Here is an 11,704-nt window from a genome sequence, read left to right as displayed (position 1 = left end):
AGAGAGAGAGAGAGAGAGGGAGAATAGATGAGAATCACTGACCTAACTACAATTCCTTCGAACAAAACGATAAATTATATCCGAGTGTTAAGTCCATTAATAAAATCATAAAATAAAATTGTTCAACAATATCTAGATTTTTTTCTTTTACTGTTTTACTGTTTTTTAACAATATGTCTCATTTTTTATCCCATTGCTTGTCAGCCTATTGTAATCATTTATTTTAGAATAAATTAACCTACATAGGTTATCTTGACTTCATACGGAGCCATAGTCCAACGCTACGCTTTCAAACGTATTAAGCGTTTCAAGCGTTTCTAACCTTTCGTAGCTAATATTACTTAAATATAATCTTAAAACGCATAGATTGTATTTTTATATAAAGTACGATTCTCTGGGGTAATGCGTTTTTTCATTTCTCATCTTCCAATGGACCTCAAAATCCTTTCTTTTATTAATTTTCTTAAAATAAAAACAGTCCCATCCAACGAACATCTGTTCATAGTCTTTTTCACTGAGCTGACGGGACGTTTGACAGCTGGCACTGTTTACCTTTTGTTGTTGTTTGTGAGGTGTTGGCAATTGCTACGAAACCGGTGGTGATGATTACAAATTAAGTTCAAAAACTGTCCTCATTGCCTATTTCGTTATCGTTTACCCGAACCCGACCGCCCAGTGCCATGTTTTGGCACATATTTTTACTCGTTTCGGGCGTAAAGCTGCTGTTCATCCCAGCCTAGTAAGTATTTTCAATCCATTTGTACGCGTACAACTGCACACAGGCATCTCAAAACATCTCTTCAATCGTCAACCCCTACAGCCGGTCCACCGACTTTGAGGTACACCGAAACTGGCTGGCAATCACGCACAGCTTGCCGCTCTCGCGATGGTACTACGAGAAAACGAGCGAATGGACGCTGGACTATCCGCCCTTCTTTGCCTACTTCGAGTGGCTACTGTCACAGGTGGCCAAATCGTTCGACCCGCGGATGCTGGACGTGAAGAATCTCAACTACGCTTCCGAGCAGACGATCGTTTTCCAGCGCTTCTCGGTCATCGTGACCGACGTGATCTACGCGCTTGGTGTGCGCCGTTGCCTGCGGGCACTAAGCGCTGGCAGTGTCAATCCGACCCGCTCCCTGCTCATCGGTGGCGCGCTGCTGCTCGGTAACGCCGGCCTGCTGATGGTGGACCACATCCACTTTCAGTACAATGGATTCCTGTTCGGCGTGCTGCTTCTCAGCATCGGTGCACTGATGGAAAACCGACCCCTGCAGTCGGCACTGCTGTTTGCGGTGCTGTTGAACCTGAAGCACATCTTCATGTACGTCGCCCCTGTTTATGTTGTTTATTTGCTACGGTTTTATTGCTTGCGCGATTTTACTGTCGGCCGGGCGGCGGTAAAACTAATCAAACTGGCCACCATCGTGCTGGGCGTGTGTTTACTATCGTTCGGTCCATTCTACGAGCACATTCCACAGGTAAGGCGACTGGCTTTCGATTGATGGCCATTAATTGCTCCGCGGTACTAATATGAATTTATTACTTTATCACCCTCCCCTTTCTTTCTCGGTCCTCCTGCAGGTCCTTTCCCGACTGTTTCCCTTCAAGCGTGGCCTCACGCATGCTTACTGGGCACCGAACTTTTGGGCGTTGTATAATACTGCCGATAAGGCACTAGCGGTGGCACTAGGAAAAGTGACCAAAGCATCCAGCACCGGTGGACTGGTGCAAACGTTCGACCACACCGTACTGCCGTCCATAACACCTGGCGTAACGTTTGCCCTGACCGGGCTGGCAATGGTTCCCGTCCTGCTCAAGCTTTGCACACTAAAACCCTCCACCTCGAGCGTGTCACTCGGCCGCTCTTTCACCCGAGCAATCGTACTGTGCGGATGTACCTCATTCCTTTTCGGCTGGCATGTGCACGAGAAAGCCATCCTGATGGTGCTGATTCCACTGACCCTGCTTGCCATCGCCAACCAGCACGATGCCCGGTGGGCCGTCTTTCTCGGCATCGTCGCACATTATTCGCTCTTTCCGCTGCTGTTTAAACCGGAACTTACGCTGGTAAAGATTTGTCTGCACGCACTGTACACCGCGGTCAGTGTTTTGCTGCTAAAGCTCATTCATCGTGCAACGTTCTTTCGCACGGTGGAATTCCTGTACCTGGCCGGATTTCCCGTGCTTTGTGTGTACGAAAATATTGTGCACGATGCGATAGGACTGCGGGAACGGTTACCCTTCCTGCCGCTGCTACTCACCAGTGTGTACTGTGCGGTGGGTGTGTTATACTTCTGGGTGTCTTACCAAGTGTCTTTTCTCACTACCAACGGGGGTGAAATGAGCACAGAAAAGAAAAAGACTAAATAACGTGAAGATAAGATAAAAAAAAGAATAATAAAACCAATGACTGAAATATTCACTGTACGATGAATAATCTGACGACTTCCACTTCCACCCTGCCGTATGGTAATGCTTACCTTTACCCACGCCAAAATCCTACTTTTAAATAATAACACCATTTTTCTTCTGTTTGTATAGTGCGGATTCCTTTATTTCACATTACAAATACAAACAAAAAATGTGCTGCAATATACAACCGATGCTGCTGCGTACGATGATCAAGAATACCGAGAAATCTTCCCGTTCTACCTCCACCTGCATCCCATGCCTTCCGTCACCAATCCACGACCGGCAGAGACCTCACCATCACCACGGATACATTCGCTTTGGCACACCATTACCGCCTATTACTTCCTTCGCCGGTACTGGTTCAAGCGTTTATTCGACGGACAGTACTCGGCGTACTCCTCCCAGGTGCAGCCGGTGCGCGTGCAGCACTCCGCCGTAATTGACCCGCCCGATCGGCGCTTCCCAGTGCGCCGGGTACGCAGAAACGCGTACGCCACCTCGCGATCAATTGCCCACGGGTACGGCACGAGCTGGCCCTCGTCCACCATGCTCGTACGCTTTTCCACCATCCCGGCATTACCGTTGCCATCGCCGCTGCGTCTCGAAATCCGATAAATGTCCTTCTCGCAGGCCCAGTACAGATGGCGTATGAGCTTCTCCCGGCAGCGCGAATGACTCTCCTGGTGCCACACCTTCTCCCAGTCGGCCCGGGTACGCTCGCTGAACGTGACCTCGAGCGCATCGTCCAGCCCGCCCGATGCACTGACAATGTCGGCAAACTCCAACAGCACGCACAGCGCCAACGGTAGCCACATTTTGGCGCACCGTGCCCCTGCCAGCTTGGTCCGCACTGCTTGCCCGAACGCTTCTTAACGCGCCAACGGAAATTCCGGAACGTTCACCACCGACCGCGACCACTCTTAACGAGCACGCCCCACCACGAACATCTTTCTCTATCTCTCTCTCACACACACAACTATATTGTTACACGCCTGTACGCCAACACTAAACCGCGAACACTTGAATGCGCAATCACACGTTTCTGGGCACTGGCACACGGCACGGGCTACGGTCCACCAGCGAATGAGAATGTCCACTGGTAGGGCGTACCGATTTTATACTGCAATCCCGATCCTTCCTGCCCCGTGGTCTGACCACCATTTCTGCCAGTCCGCCCCCCGTGATCCTGGTCGATGCATCATCTCACTTCCTGAAAAATAACATCCGATGACGACGAAAACACTTCCATACATAGGTGAGACCATTGCTATTGACTAATGTAATGATCATCATTCGCCGTGCGCAGATCGTTAAGAAGAGGGGTTGGGTGGCGGTTTGCTGTTGCTTCCCCTTTTTTTGATGCACGTGGCACCAAACCATCCGCCCACGCGGGGTCAGCCCTTGATGGTGGTGTGTGACCTATGTGGTGTGATTTTTTTTCTGTTTTGTATTGCTGCTTGCGATAATGGTGCGAAAGGATAAGGATCCGTGGTCGACCCACGGCGACACACCGGGCTAATCGAAACGGTACACATAAATTAGCCATCGGAATTGGAGGTGCGAAAGGCGCCGGACAAAAATAAAACCACACACACAGTGGACACCGGAATTGTATAACTGCTCAGGATGAGACAAATCTTTCGCAGAATGAATCACATTTTTTGGATAAAGAAACAAAATGTGCAATTTTTTTTAGCTTAGTTCAACTCATTTAATTACAATTTTTAAATCCATTTTATTTCATAAAAAAAAAAAACAAACTAAATTTACTAAACTCGCTTAGCTTTACACAAATAATTTCCGCGTTTGTGTTACAAAACTATTCCCCCATTTCACGTACGCACTGTCCTACAGCGCGCCCTATCCACAGCATTCCCATTTTAGGAGCACAAAACACACTTCATTAATTCACCTGCCCACCCATACCTTCCCCTCCAACCCCTCCAACTTACCCTACATAAAATCTGGCCCTATTGGTGCCCTTCCCGCTCGTAAATGCTGGCCATATGGGAATCGTGCACAAACTCCCTTAACTTCGGCACCTGCTTCATGCGCCAGCTGATAGTTGACGTCATCACGGTGCTGGCGTGCGGCAGGAAGTTCGCCGGCAGGATGGACGAATTTTTCACCATCAGCTTCCGAACTTGCGCCGCCTGGCGACGGTCAGTGACCTCGTGCACGATAAGATTTAACAAGCGCTGGAAGCGGTCCGCTACCGGGCCGGCCTCCTCCGGCGGTACGCTGGAAAGAAACTGCACGCTCGGTGGCAGAAACCGCCCCGGGTCGGATTTAATCAAACTCTCCAGCACGGCAAACAGTTTGCCGGGGGTAAGCAGATTCGCTGCTCGAATTCGTTCCAATGCTAGCAGCAACACAGACGGTTCGTTCGACTGTTTCGGCAGACACTTTAATCGGACGAAAAGACGCTCCCGTACATGATCGTCGGGCGAAACCAATGCCTGCACTACCTCCTGCACGGGTGTTGGCAGGCAGGCACGTGGACGAATGCTGGATTCACGTTTGCTCTCGATAAAGCTTGCTGCTAAGCGAGACCACCAATCGTAGGCCACGTCCAGCGCTTGGGATTGGAGCAACGTGCGACCCACGTTCCCGGCAAGATCAAACATTTCGCCCACAAATCCTGTCAAAAAGCGATCAAACTCTGCCGACTGCAGGACCCGCTGCAGGTAGCCAATGTTCTCTTCCGCCATCGCAATCAACCAGGGTACCGGGTCGGGGCTTGTGGCGAGCTCCTGCAGCATCTCCAAACAGAGCTCGTACCCGACGAGACCGGCCCGTGCCAGCACGAACGCGTCATCGATCAGCTTTGCCTGCATGATGGACGGTAGGGTGGTAAGGTTGTCCACGATACTGCTCCAACCTCGCTCGTCGTACTCCACCCGGTAGAACCCGATCTGGCGCGGATTCACCACCAGAACATCCTGCGTGTTCATTTTCAGTTGGAGCACCAGCTCCTGGTCGGTTTCTTTCATCCAAAACGCAGGCTGATACTCATACTGCCCCAGGCTGCTGTTGGTGTAGTACGTGATCGGTATGAACCATCGCGAGGTAATATCCTGGATGGTCACTTCCTGGTTGTGGTAACGCTGCTGCCGAAACCGCACGAAAGAACCGTTCAGACGCTCAACCGTCACCACCGGATAACCTGGTTTGTCTACCCAGCTGCGGAACATTTGCTCGACCGTCGGTGTGTCCTTCCGCTGCTGCACGAAGAAACTCGCGTACAGATCTTCCGGCGTTACGATACCATTCCGGTGCTGTTCGAGATAGTTCTGGACGCCCGCTTGAAACGCTTCCTCCCCGATGGAACAGTTAATCATCCTCAGAATGCAGCCCGCCTTGCTGTACGTGATCGTATCAAACAGTGTCTCGATTTCGGGCGTATTGGCCGAAAGTGGTTCCACCGTAAGGGGATGCTGTTCGTACGCATCCGCCATCAGTGCTGGATGCATGTGCCGCACGGCGAACGATTCCTCCAGCGGTAGTAGCTCCGGGTATGCGTCGGCTCCCAGCAGGAGCTCAAAGTAGGTTGCAAAACCTTCGCTTAGCCATAGGTAGGACCACCACGCAGGGCCTACCAGATTGCCAAACAGCTGGTGCGCCGTTTCGTGTCCGATGGTTAGCACTGCTTGGGCGCGCTGCAGACGGTGAGCTTTCGCAGAAAGCACCAGAAACTGTTCATCGTACGCGACCAGGCCCCAGTTTTCCATGGCATTGCCGAACCGTGGAATGGCGACATGATCTAGCTTCTGCAGGCCCAAGCTTTGTCCGGTGTACTCTTCCAAGCTCGAGAGCAGTGTCGTTGCCGCCTGCAGGCTGAATTGGAGCGATTTCTCATCCTTCGGCGGGGCCAGTATACCGATCTCCACTCCAGAAGGACTTACCGTGTGGACGGACGTAAAGTTTGCGATCAGAAACGTTACGAGGTACGTTTGCATTGGAGGAGTACGCTCGAACCGTACCGCCTTGTGACCGTCCTGCAGCCAGGTAACCGTTGCGATCGGTGCATTGGAAGCTACCAAATGGCTACCGTTCGCGACGATCGTTATCTGGAAGGTGGTTTTAAAGCCCGGCTCATCGAAACACGGAAATGCTAGGCGGGCATAGCTCGGCTGAAAGTGTGTCGTAGCTACCGCCATGGGAATGCGCTTGGCCCCACGGTACTGCGTGCGGTAGAAGCCCATCCTATCCTCACCGAGCGTGTTGTGGAACACGATCGTTAGCGTAATCACCTGATCATCCGCTCGGCGCAAGATTCGATCGGTACGAATGCGCAACAGTTCACTTGCCGGTTCGCTCTCTAGCAACTGGTGCGATATTGCTTCCCCATCACGACATCTTCGTAAGCAAATCGACTTTAACCTATTGCCGACATTGTGTAGAACCACTTCGTTCGTATCACTAACGATGGCAATCCGTATCGACACGTTGCCCCGGTAGGTGTAATCGTGCAGCCCTAGACCCGTCGCCTCTAGGTGCAGATCATAATGCAATGGCAGCGTGTTGTTGGATAGTCGGCCATTGGCCGTTACTACCGGAACGATCACCAGGTACACTGAACACAGCACTAACCACAACATGACTATACGCATCCCGCCCAACAGCGTGCCGTAATAAAGCGGACCGTCCGTTAAATGTTGGACCGCGAAAGCGCGTGCTCCAAAGGGTGCGTATTAAAGATTGAAGTGTTTTATCATGGGTGCAAAGGAAACGACGTACTTGAGCGCACGAGCTCCGAACGAAAGCCCACATGTTTCTATAGACCAAGGGCTTTGCTGCACAAAACAATCAGGATAGGTTTCTATCATCAATTAGCGGCTAAAACTCTGAGCAAACACGATCCGCGTGCTTATCACTGGGAGGAGAAATCAAAATCACTCTCATCGTTGACGGTGCTCAGCGTTGGCGCATCGGATTCCGGATCGGCTCCCTCCTTTCTGGAGGGTTTTTGCTCGAGAGTGGCCTGTTGCACTATAGCGTCGGAAGCTTTCTTCTCCTGTTTGTCTTTCGGCAACGTGGCATCGATAACGGCCGGTGTCTCAATCGTTTGTGCATTGGCCAATGGTGGTTCTAGGGAGCTGGGGACCGTCACATCACCCCCCTCAGGTGGGTTTGGTAGAGTTGGTTCAGCATTTTTAGCGTTAGGTTCGTACTGTCCATCAGATGGGTAGTATGGTTGGTCGTTTTGTTCTGGAGAAACAAATTGGTCCATCGGTTTGAGCTGTTCTGCTTGATTTTGATCCATCTGCTGTTGGTTTGACTCATCCATATAGTACTGCTGCTGCTGTTGCTGTTGCTGTTCCTGTTGCTGTGGATCTTGGTTGTAGTACTGTGCATCGTAAGCTTGTTGATCGCTATAGTACTGTGCGTTTTGATCATACTGATACTGCTGATTCGGATCCTGATATTGCTCCTGCGTCGCATACACGTTGCCCGTTTGATCAACCCCTTCTTGATACTGATACTGTGACTCGCCCGCAGTTTCTCCTTCGACATACTGACCTTCCTGATAAGCAACAGGATCCTGACTGTTCCCATACTGATAGGCAGCTGATTGTTGTCCATCGTCTTGTTGGTACTCTACTGGTTGACCCATGGCACCGTTAATGTATGCTTGATCGGTGGAAGAGGGATTAAGTTCCCCACCGTCTTGGACAGCAGTAGTTGCAGCAGGTTCCGTTTGGTAGTAAGCATCACTCGCTTCTCCCCCGTATTCCGAATACGTAGCATTTGGTTCATCAATCTGTGTGACAGTGTTTGGCTGAGTATTTTCGTACGGTGGTTGAACATCTGCTTGATCCATCCTCCATGTTTCAGCTGATTCTGTTGTGGCCATTCCTTGCTGAAGATCAGGGGCTACATGATCAGTCACACCCGTTTCAGGCGATGGAGGCTTGGAGGATGACACTGGAAGTGCTTTCGATCGTAATGCTTGTCGCGCCGTGTTCCAGTGTTGATTCCTAGACTCGTACTGTTGTACCGGTTGTGGAAGCTGCTGAGAATCCATTTCAGGAGTATCTTCAGGATTTAATATTGGCTCAATTGAAGCACCGTACTGTAGATTGTCGTATGGTTCATGTTCTGTTTGCTCAGTAGTGTACAAATGCTGATCTGTAGCAGGAGTTGTTTCATCATAATCCACATTGGTATTCGCTGGTACAAACTCTACTCCGTAATTTGTTTCATTGTACTCTTCCTGATGAATTGTCTGATGATAGTCTTCATTGGCAGTTTCATTAACTACAGCGTCATTACCAGGTGGTGCTGTAGAATCCTGAAGTATCTCCTGAATATCGTTATGTGTACGATCATCTGGCATATCATCTAATGTTTTGTTTCCCGCATTGAAATCAATATCTACATTCGTTTCATTGTCGTCCTTAACAGATTCAACCAATGTAGGTAATTCTATAGATCTTTTCTCTTGTTGAATTGTTTCAGGAGTTTTCATATTTTGATGATCTGAAATAACAGTACAAGAAAAAGCTGGTATTACTTTTAATTTGTCTTTAAAAAAATCTTCAAGCTTCTTACCACTTTCAATCATCTCTGCCACCACCTTAATGTCCTCTTTAGGATGCTCCTCCGTTACATCCTTCCTAATGTCTGGATCTACCAAAATGCTGAATTCTTCCAACTTATTCGCCACTTCCCTTACCGGTTCATCTTCACTCATAGTGGCATCTTCAAGATATGCTCCACCAGACTGTTTTACCTTATCCGATTCAACGGGCGAAGGTGCAACGATGCTAACCGTCGGTATTGGTTCCTTCAGTACCTCACTGTCGATGTAGCGGATAAAGTCTTCGTTGGACATTGCGAACTTTTTCGCCTGTATACCACCGACGGTAGTGCTTTGCGACGTTCCGGCACCACTATTCACCATCAAACAGTCATTCTCAATTGGGGCACTACTAGTATACGCTCTAGAATATGGACGCTCTAGTGACGTTCCGTAGGTAGATGCCATTCCGTACGGTTTCTGTTGTGATGCAAGGTAGTTACTCAAAGCCATCGGTGGTGGAATTGGGTTTATGCTGGCCGTTTGCTGATGCGTCAGGTCGGACAGGTATTGGACAAATTCTGATTTCGTTGATGATTTTGCTGGACTTTGGGGCAGTGGCGTAAGCATGGCTGGAGGAGCCGTTATCATTGGAACACCGTAAGCGGCCGGTAATGCCGGTCCAGAAGATGTCGACCAGGTACGCATCAGATACATTTCGTACTGTGTCTGTTTGAACAAGAAGGGGAAAACAGATGGTTGTGAAACGGTTATTGCTTAGCAATCCCTCACCCAATCTACCTTTAACATCTTCAATCGATCCGTTTTCGCCGCCAGCGAAGCCGCCTGTTGATCGATCTTGTTCAACATTCGAAGAATGCTCTCGTTCCGCTCGGCTCGCTGTCGTTCTGCCTCCTGCTGACGGCGTTGCCGTTGCTTCATCGCCCGCACCGTAGCCTTTTCGCATTCGGTCCGTTCGCGCATTAGCTCCTCGAACTGTCGTTCCAATTCTGCCCGCTGTCGCTCACTGCCGGCGGTACATTCGTTTACATTACCATGCAGTTGCATTAGCATAAACAGGCTGCCAGATTGCTGCTACTTACCACTTCCGGATGCGAGCTTCCATCTCGTCAAACTCTCTCCGATAGGGTGTACGTGGCGTCAGTTCCGAGCAATGGAACAATGCTCCATTGCCGTCCGAAACGGTGCTAGAATACATTGTGCAGTTCCTTCCTGCCAGTACCTATGTACGACTCCTGCAATGTACTGATACTTCACAGCCAACAAAAGCAAACGATCGTGTAATGGCCAATCAATTTCAAATCACCCACTGGCAACGGTTTCGAACAGCTCACGGGTGCATCTGCAGCTTTTGTTTGTCGCTGTGCCTGTCCTGTGAACGTGGGAAGCAGTCAACAAACAAGACCAGCTGCTGCTAGGGTAAAAAAGAAAAACGCGAACAATACCGCAAAGTTGAAGAAAATCAATAATAGTTTCTCTCGACTTGTGGGAAATAAACAAAGTTATAAACAGGACAACACATTACGGACCCACACACCACCCTTGTCTTCAACGAGGCAACGGACGAACCAAACAGCGATTGAACCGGAACCGGGCGAAAGGGGTCGTCGTTACGAAGTTCCGGACAAAACATAAAATGCAAGAATTTATCCTTGAAAAATGATAATTTGAACGTGTACATGCAGGGGAGGCAGGGATCAAACACGCAACACTCTCGCTACCGAACGAGGACACGACTACCAAACGCACGTGCAAGTTCACCGGACCAGGACGACCAGGTTAAGACAATGAGGTGGGGTTATTATTCGTCGCACCCCTCGGCACAACAGACAAAGGTAGGGTCAGTCACGCAAACCATGACCCTATTGTATGACCGATTGGGCGACAGAAGCGATTCATAAGTGAGGAGAGCACGCTTGGGGGTCGACATCGATTGAGAAAATCTATTTTCGGTCTTTGAGACTTCCAATCGTTTTGGACCGTGCTAGCAGGTCCTGCCATTCACACACTCAGATGGGACAGTCTTTGTTTGGTTGATTTAGGATGATTTAATGCATTTAAGCTCGTACGAGATAATCATTATGGAATGTTCCACACAGAAATAGAAGATTCAGGATTTTCCTTGACAATTGACTGTTCTTTAGAAATTAACTTCAATTAACTTGATTCTAGTAACATTTGGTCTGCTTCCATAGTACAGTCGGCATGCGTCTTAACAACATGCTCATCATGTTTTCAAGCCCCATATGGACCGTGCTCTCCAAATGTAGAACTGACTATCCTGTTGCGGTGAATCAATAAGTCACTGATAACTTAACCCATTAGTGGTACCCGCAGGGCTTGTACGACAATCGCAATCAACCGAAAACGCACTATAACTTCAGATACACTGCATCACTTTACCAAGCCAAGATATCGAATAATCTACAAAACAGAAACGTACCTTGAAGAATACAATTTATTAACCTTTTTTAACTCTTTCTCTCCTGTAAATCTTTACTGTCTCACGGTTAGAATGTCACTAAAGTACACTCGAGAAAATGCATCCGATTCTACAGAGACCTTCCACTACCGATGGCCTACATCGAATGTCTGGTAGCTGCTCGCACGAATGTCATACCCTTGCTCGGTCACGCACCGGTGCGCTACGGTAACCCAGGGCAACAAAATAAACAACCAGCGTGTTTGTTAGATAGATCGAAGTCTCGTATCAGGTGGAAAAGTTCGACGGACGTCCCCTGCCGT

General features: G+C 49.2%; 5 protein-coding genes across 7 annotated transcripts in view; 1 reads left to right on the top strand and 4 right to left on the bottom strand.

Annotated features, from left to right (window-relative positions):
- Nucleotides 1-11,704, bottom strand: part of LOC5667525 (uncharacterized) — a 386,862-nt gene that overhangs the window by 64,835 nt on the left and 310,323 nt on the right. The gene's annotated exons all lie outside the window — the stretch shown is intronic.
- Nucleotides 517-2,419, top strand: LOC1278755 (probable dolichyl pyrophosphate Glc1Man9GlcNAc2 alpha-1,3-glucosyltransferase). The gene is made up of 3 exons (XM_318380.6): nucleotides 517-739; nucleotides 821-1,481; nucleotides 1,585-2,419. The coding sequence occupies exons 1-3, from the start codon at nucleotides 681-683 to the stop codon at nucleotides 2,371-2,373; spliced, it is 1,509 nt and encodes a 502-aa protein (XP_318380.6). The 5' UTR covers nucleotides 517-680; the 3' UTR covers nucleotides 2,374-2,419.
- LOC4576988 (probable insulin-like peptide 7) lies at nucleotides 2,525-3,673 on the bottom strand. The gene has a single exon (XM_001231147.3). The coding sequence runs from the start codon at nucleotides 3,228-3,230 to the stop codon at nucleotides 2,754-2,756; it is 477 nt and encodes a 158-aa protein (XP_001231148.2). The 5' UTR covers nucleotides 3,231-3,673; the 3' UTR covers nucleotides 2,525-2,753.
- Nucleotides 4,097-8,462, bottom strand: LOC1278754 (aminopeptidase N-like). The gene has a single exon (XM_318379.6). The coding sequence runs from the start codon at nucleotides 7,026-7,028 to the stop codon at nucleotides 4,386-4,388; it is 2,643 nt and encodes an 880-aa protein (XP_318379.6). The 5' UTR covers nucleotides 7,029-8,462; the 3' UTR covers nucleotides 4,097-4,385.
- On the bottom strand, nucleotides 7,208-11,094 carry LOC11175571 (putative mediator of RNA polymerase II transcription subunit 26). The gene is made up of 4 exons (XM_061649826.1): nucleotides 10,042-11,094; nucleotides 9,740-9,965; nucleotides 8,971-9,667; nucleotides 7,208-8,898 (listed from the first exon to the last, which is right to left on the bottom strand). Exons 1-4 carry the CDS (start codon nucleotides 10,155-10,157, stop codon nucleotides 7,289-7,291), a joined length of 2,649 nt encoding a protein of 882 aa, XP_061505810.1. The 5' UTR covers nucleotides 10,158-11,094; the 3' UTR covers nucleotides 7,208-7,288.

The sequence above is a fragment of the Anopheles gambiae genome, chromosome 2, assembly GCF_943734735.2.
Source record: "Anopheles gambiae chromosome 2, idAnoGambNW_F1_1, whole genome shotgun sequence".
NCBI classification, from domain to species: domain Eukaryota; kingdom Metazoa; phylum Arthropoda; class Insecta; order Diptera; family Culicidae; genus Anopheles; species Anopheles gambiae.
This window is presented reverse-complemented; position numbering and strand designations above follow the sequence as displayed.

Excerpts from the sequence above, each read along its gene's own strand:
- LOC1278755 (XM_318380.6), top strand. The coding sequence starts at position 681 with ATGTTTTGGCACATATTTTTACTCGTTTCGGGCGTAAAGCTGCTGTTC. Across the intron at positions 740-820 it reads CTGCTGTTCATCCCAGCCTA|CCGGTCCACCGACTTTGAGG; the intron begins GTAAGTATTTTC and ends CAACCCCTACAG. Across the intron at positions 1,482-1,584 it reads TCTACGAGCACATTCCACAG|GTCCTTTCCCGACTGTTTCC; the intron begins GTAAGGCGACTG and ends GTCCTCCTGCAG.
- LOC4576988 (XM_001231147.3), bottom strand. The coding sequence starts at position 3,230 with ATGTGGCTACCGTTGGCGCTGTGCGTGCTGTTGGAGTTTGCCGACATT.
- LOC1278754 (XM_318379.6), bottom strand. The coding sequence starts at position 7,028 with ATGCGTATAGTCATGTTGTGGTTAGTGCTGTGTTCAGTGTACCTGGTG.
- LOC11175571 (XM_061649826.1), bottom strand. The coding sequence starts at position 10,157 with ATGTATTCTAGCACCGTTTCGGACGGCAATGGAGCATTGTTCCATTGC. Across the intron at positions 9,966-10,041 it reads GAAGCTCGCATCCGGAAGTG|TGAGCGACAGCGGGCAGAAT; the intron begins GTAAGTAGCAGC and ends TACCGCCGGCAG. Across the intron at positions 8,899-8,970 it reads GGCAGAGATGATTGAAAGTG|ATCATCAAAATATGAAAACT; the intron begins GTAAGAAGCTTG and ends CTGTTATTTCAG.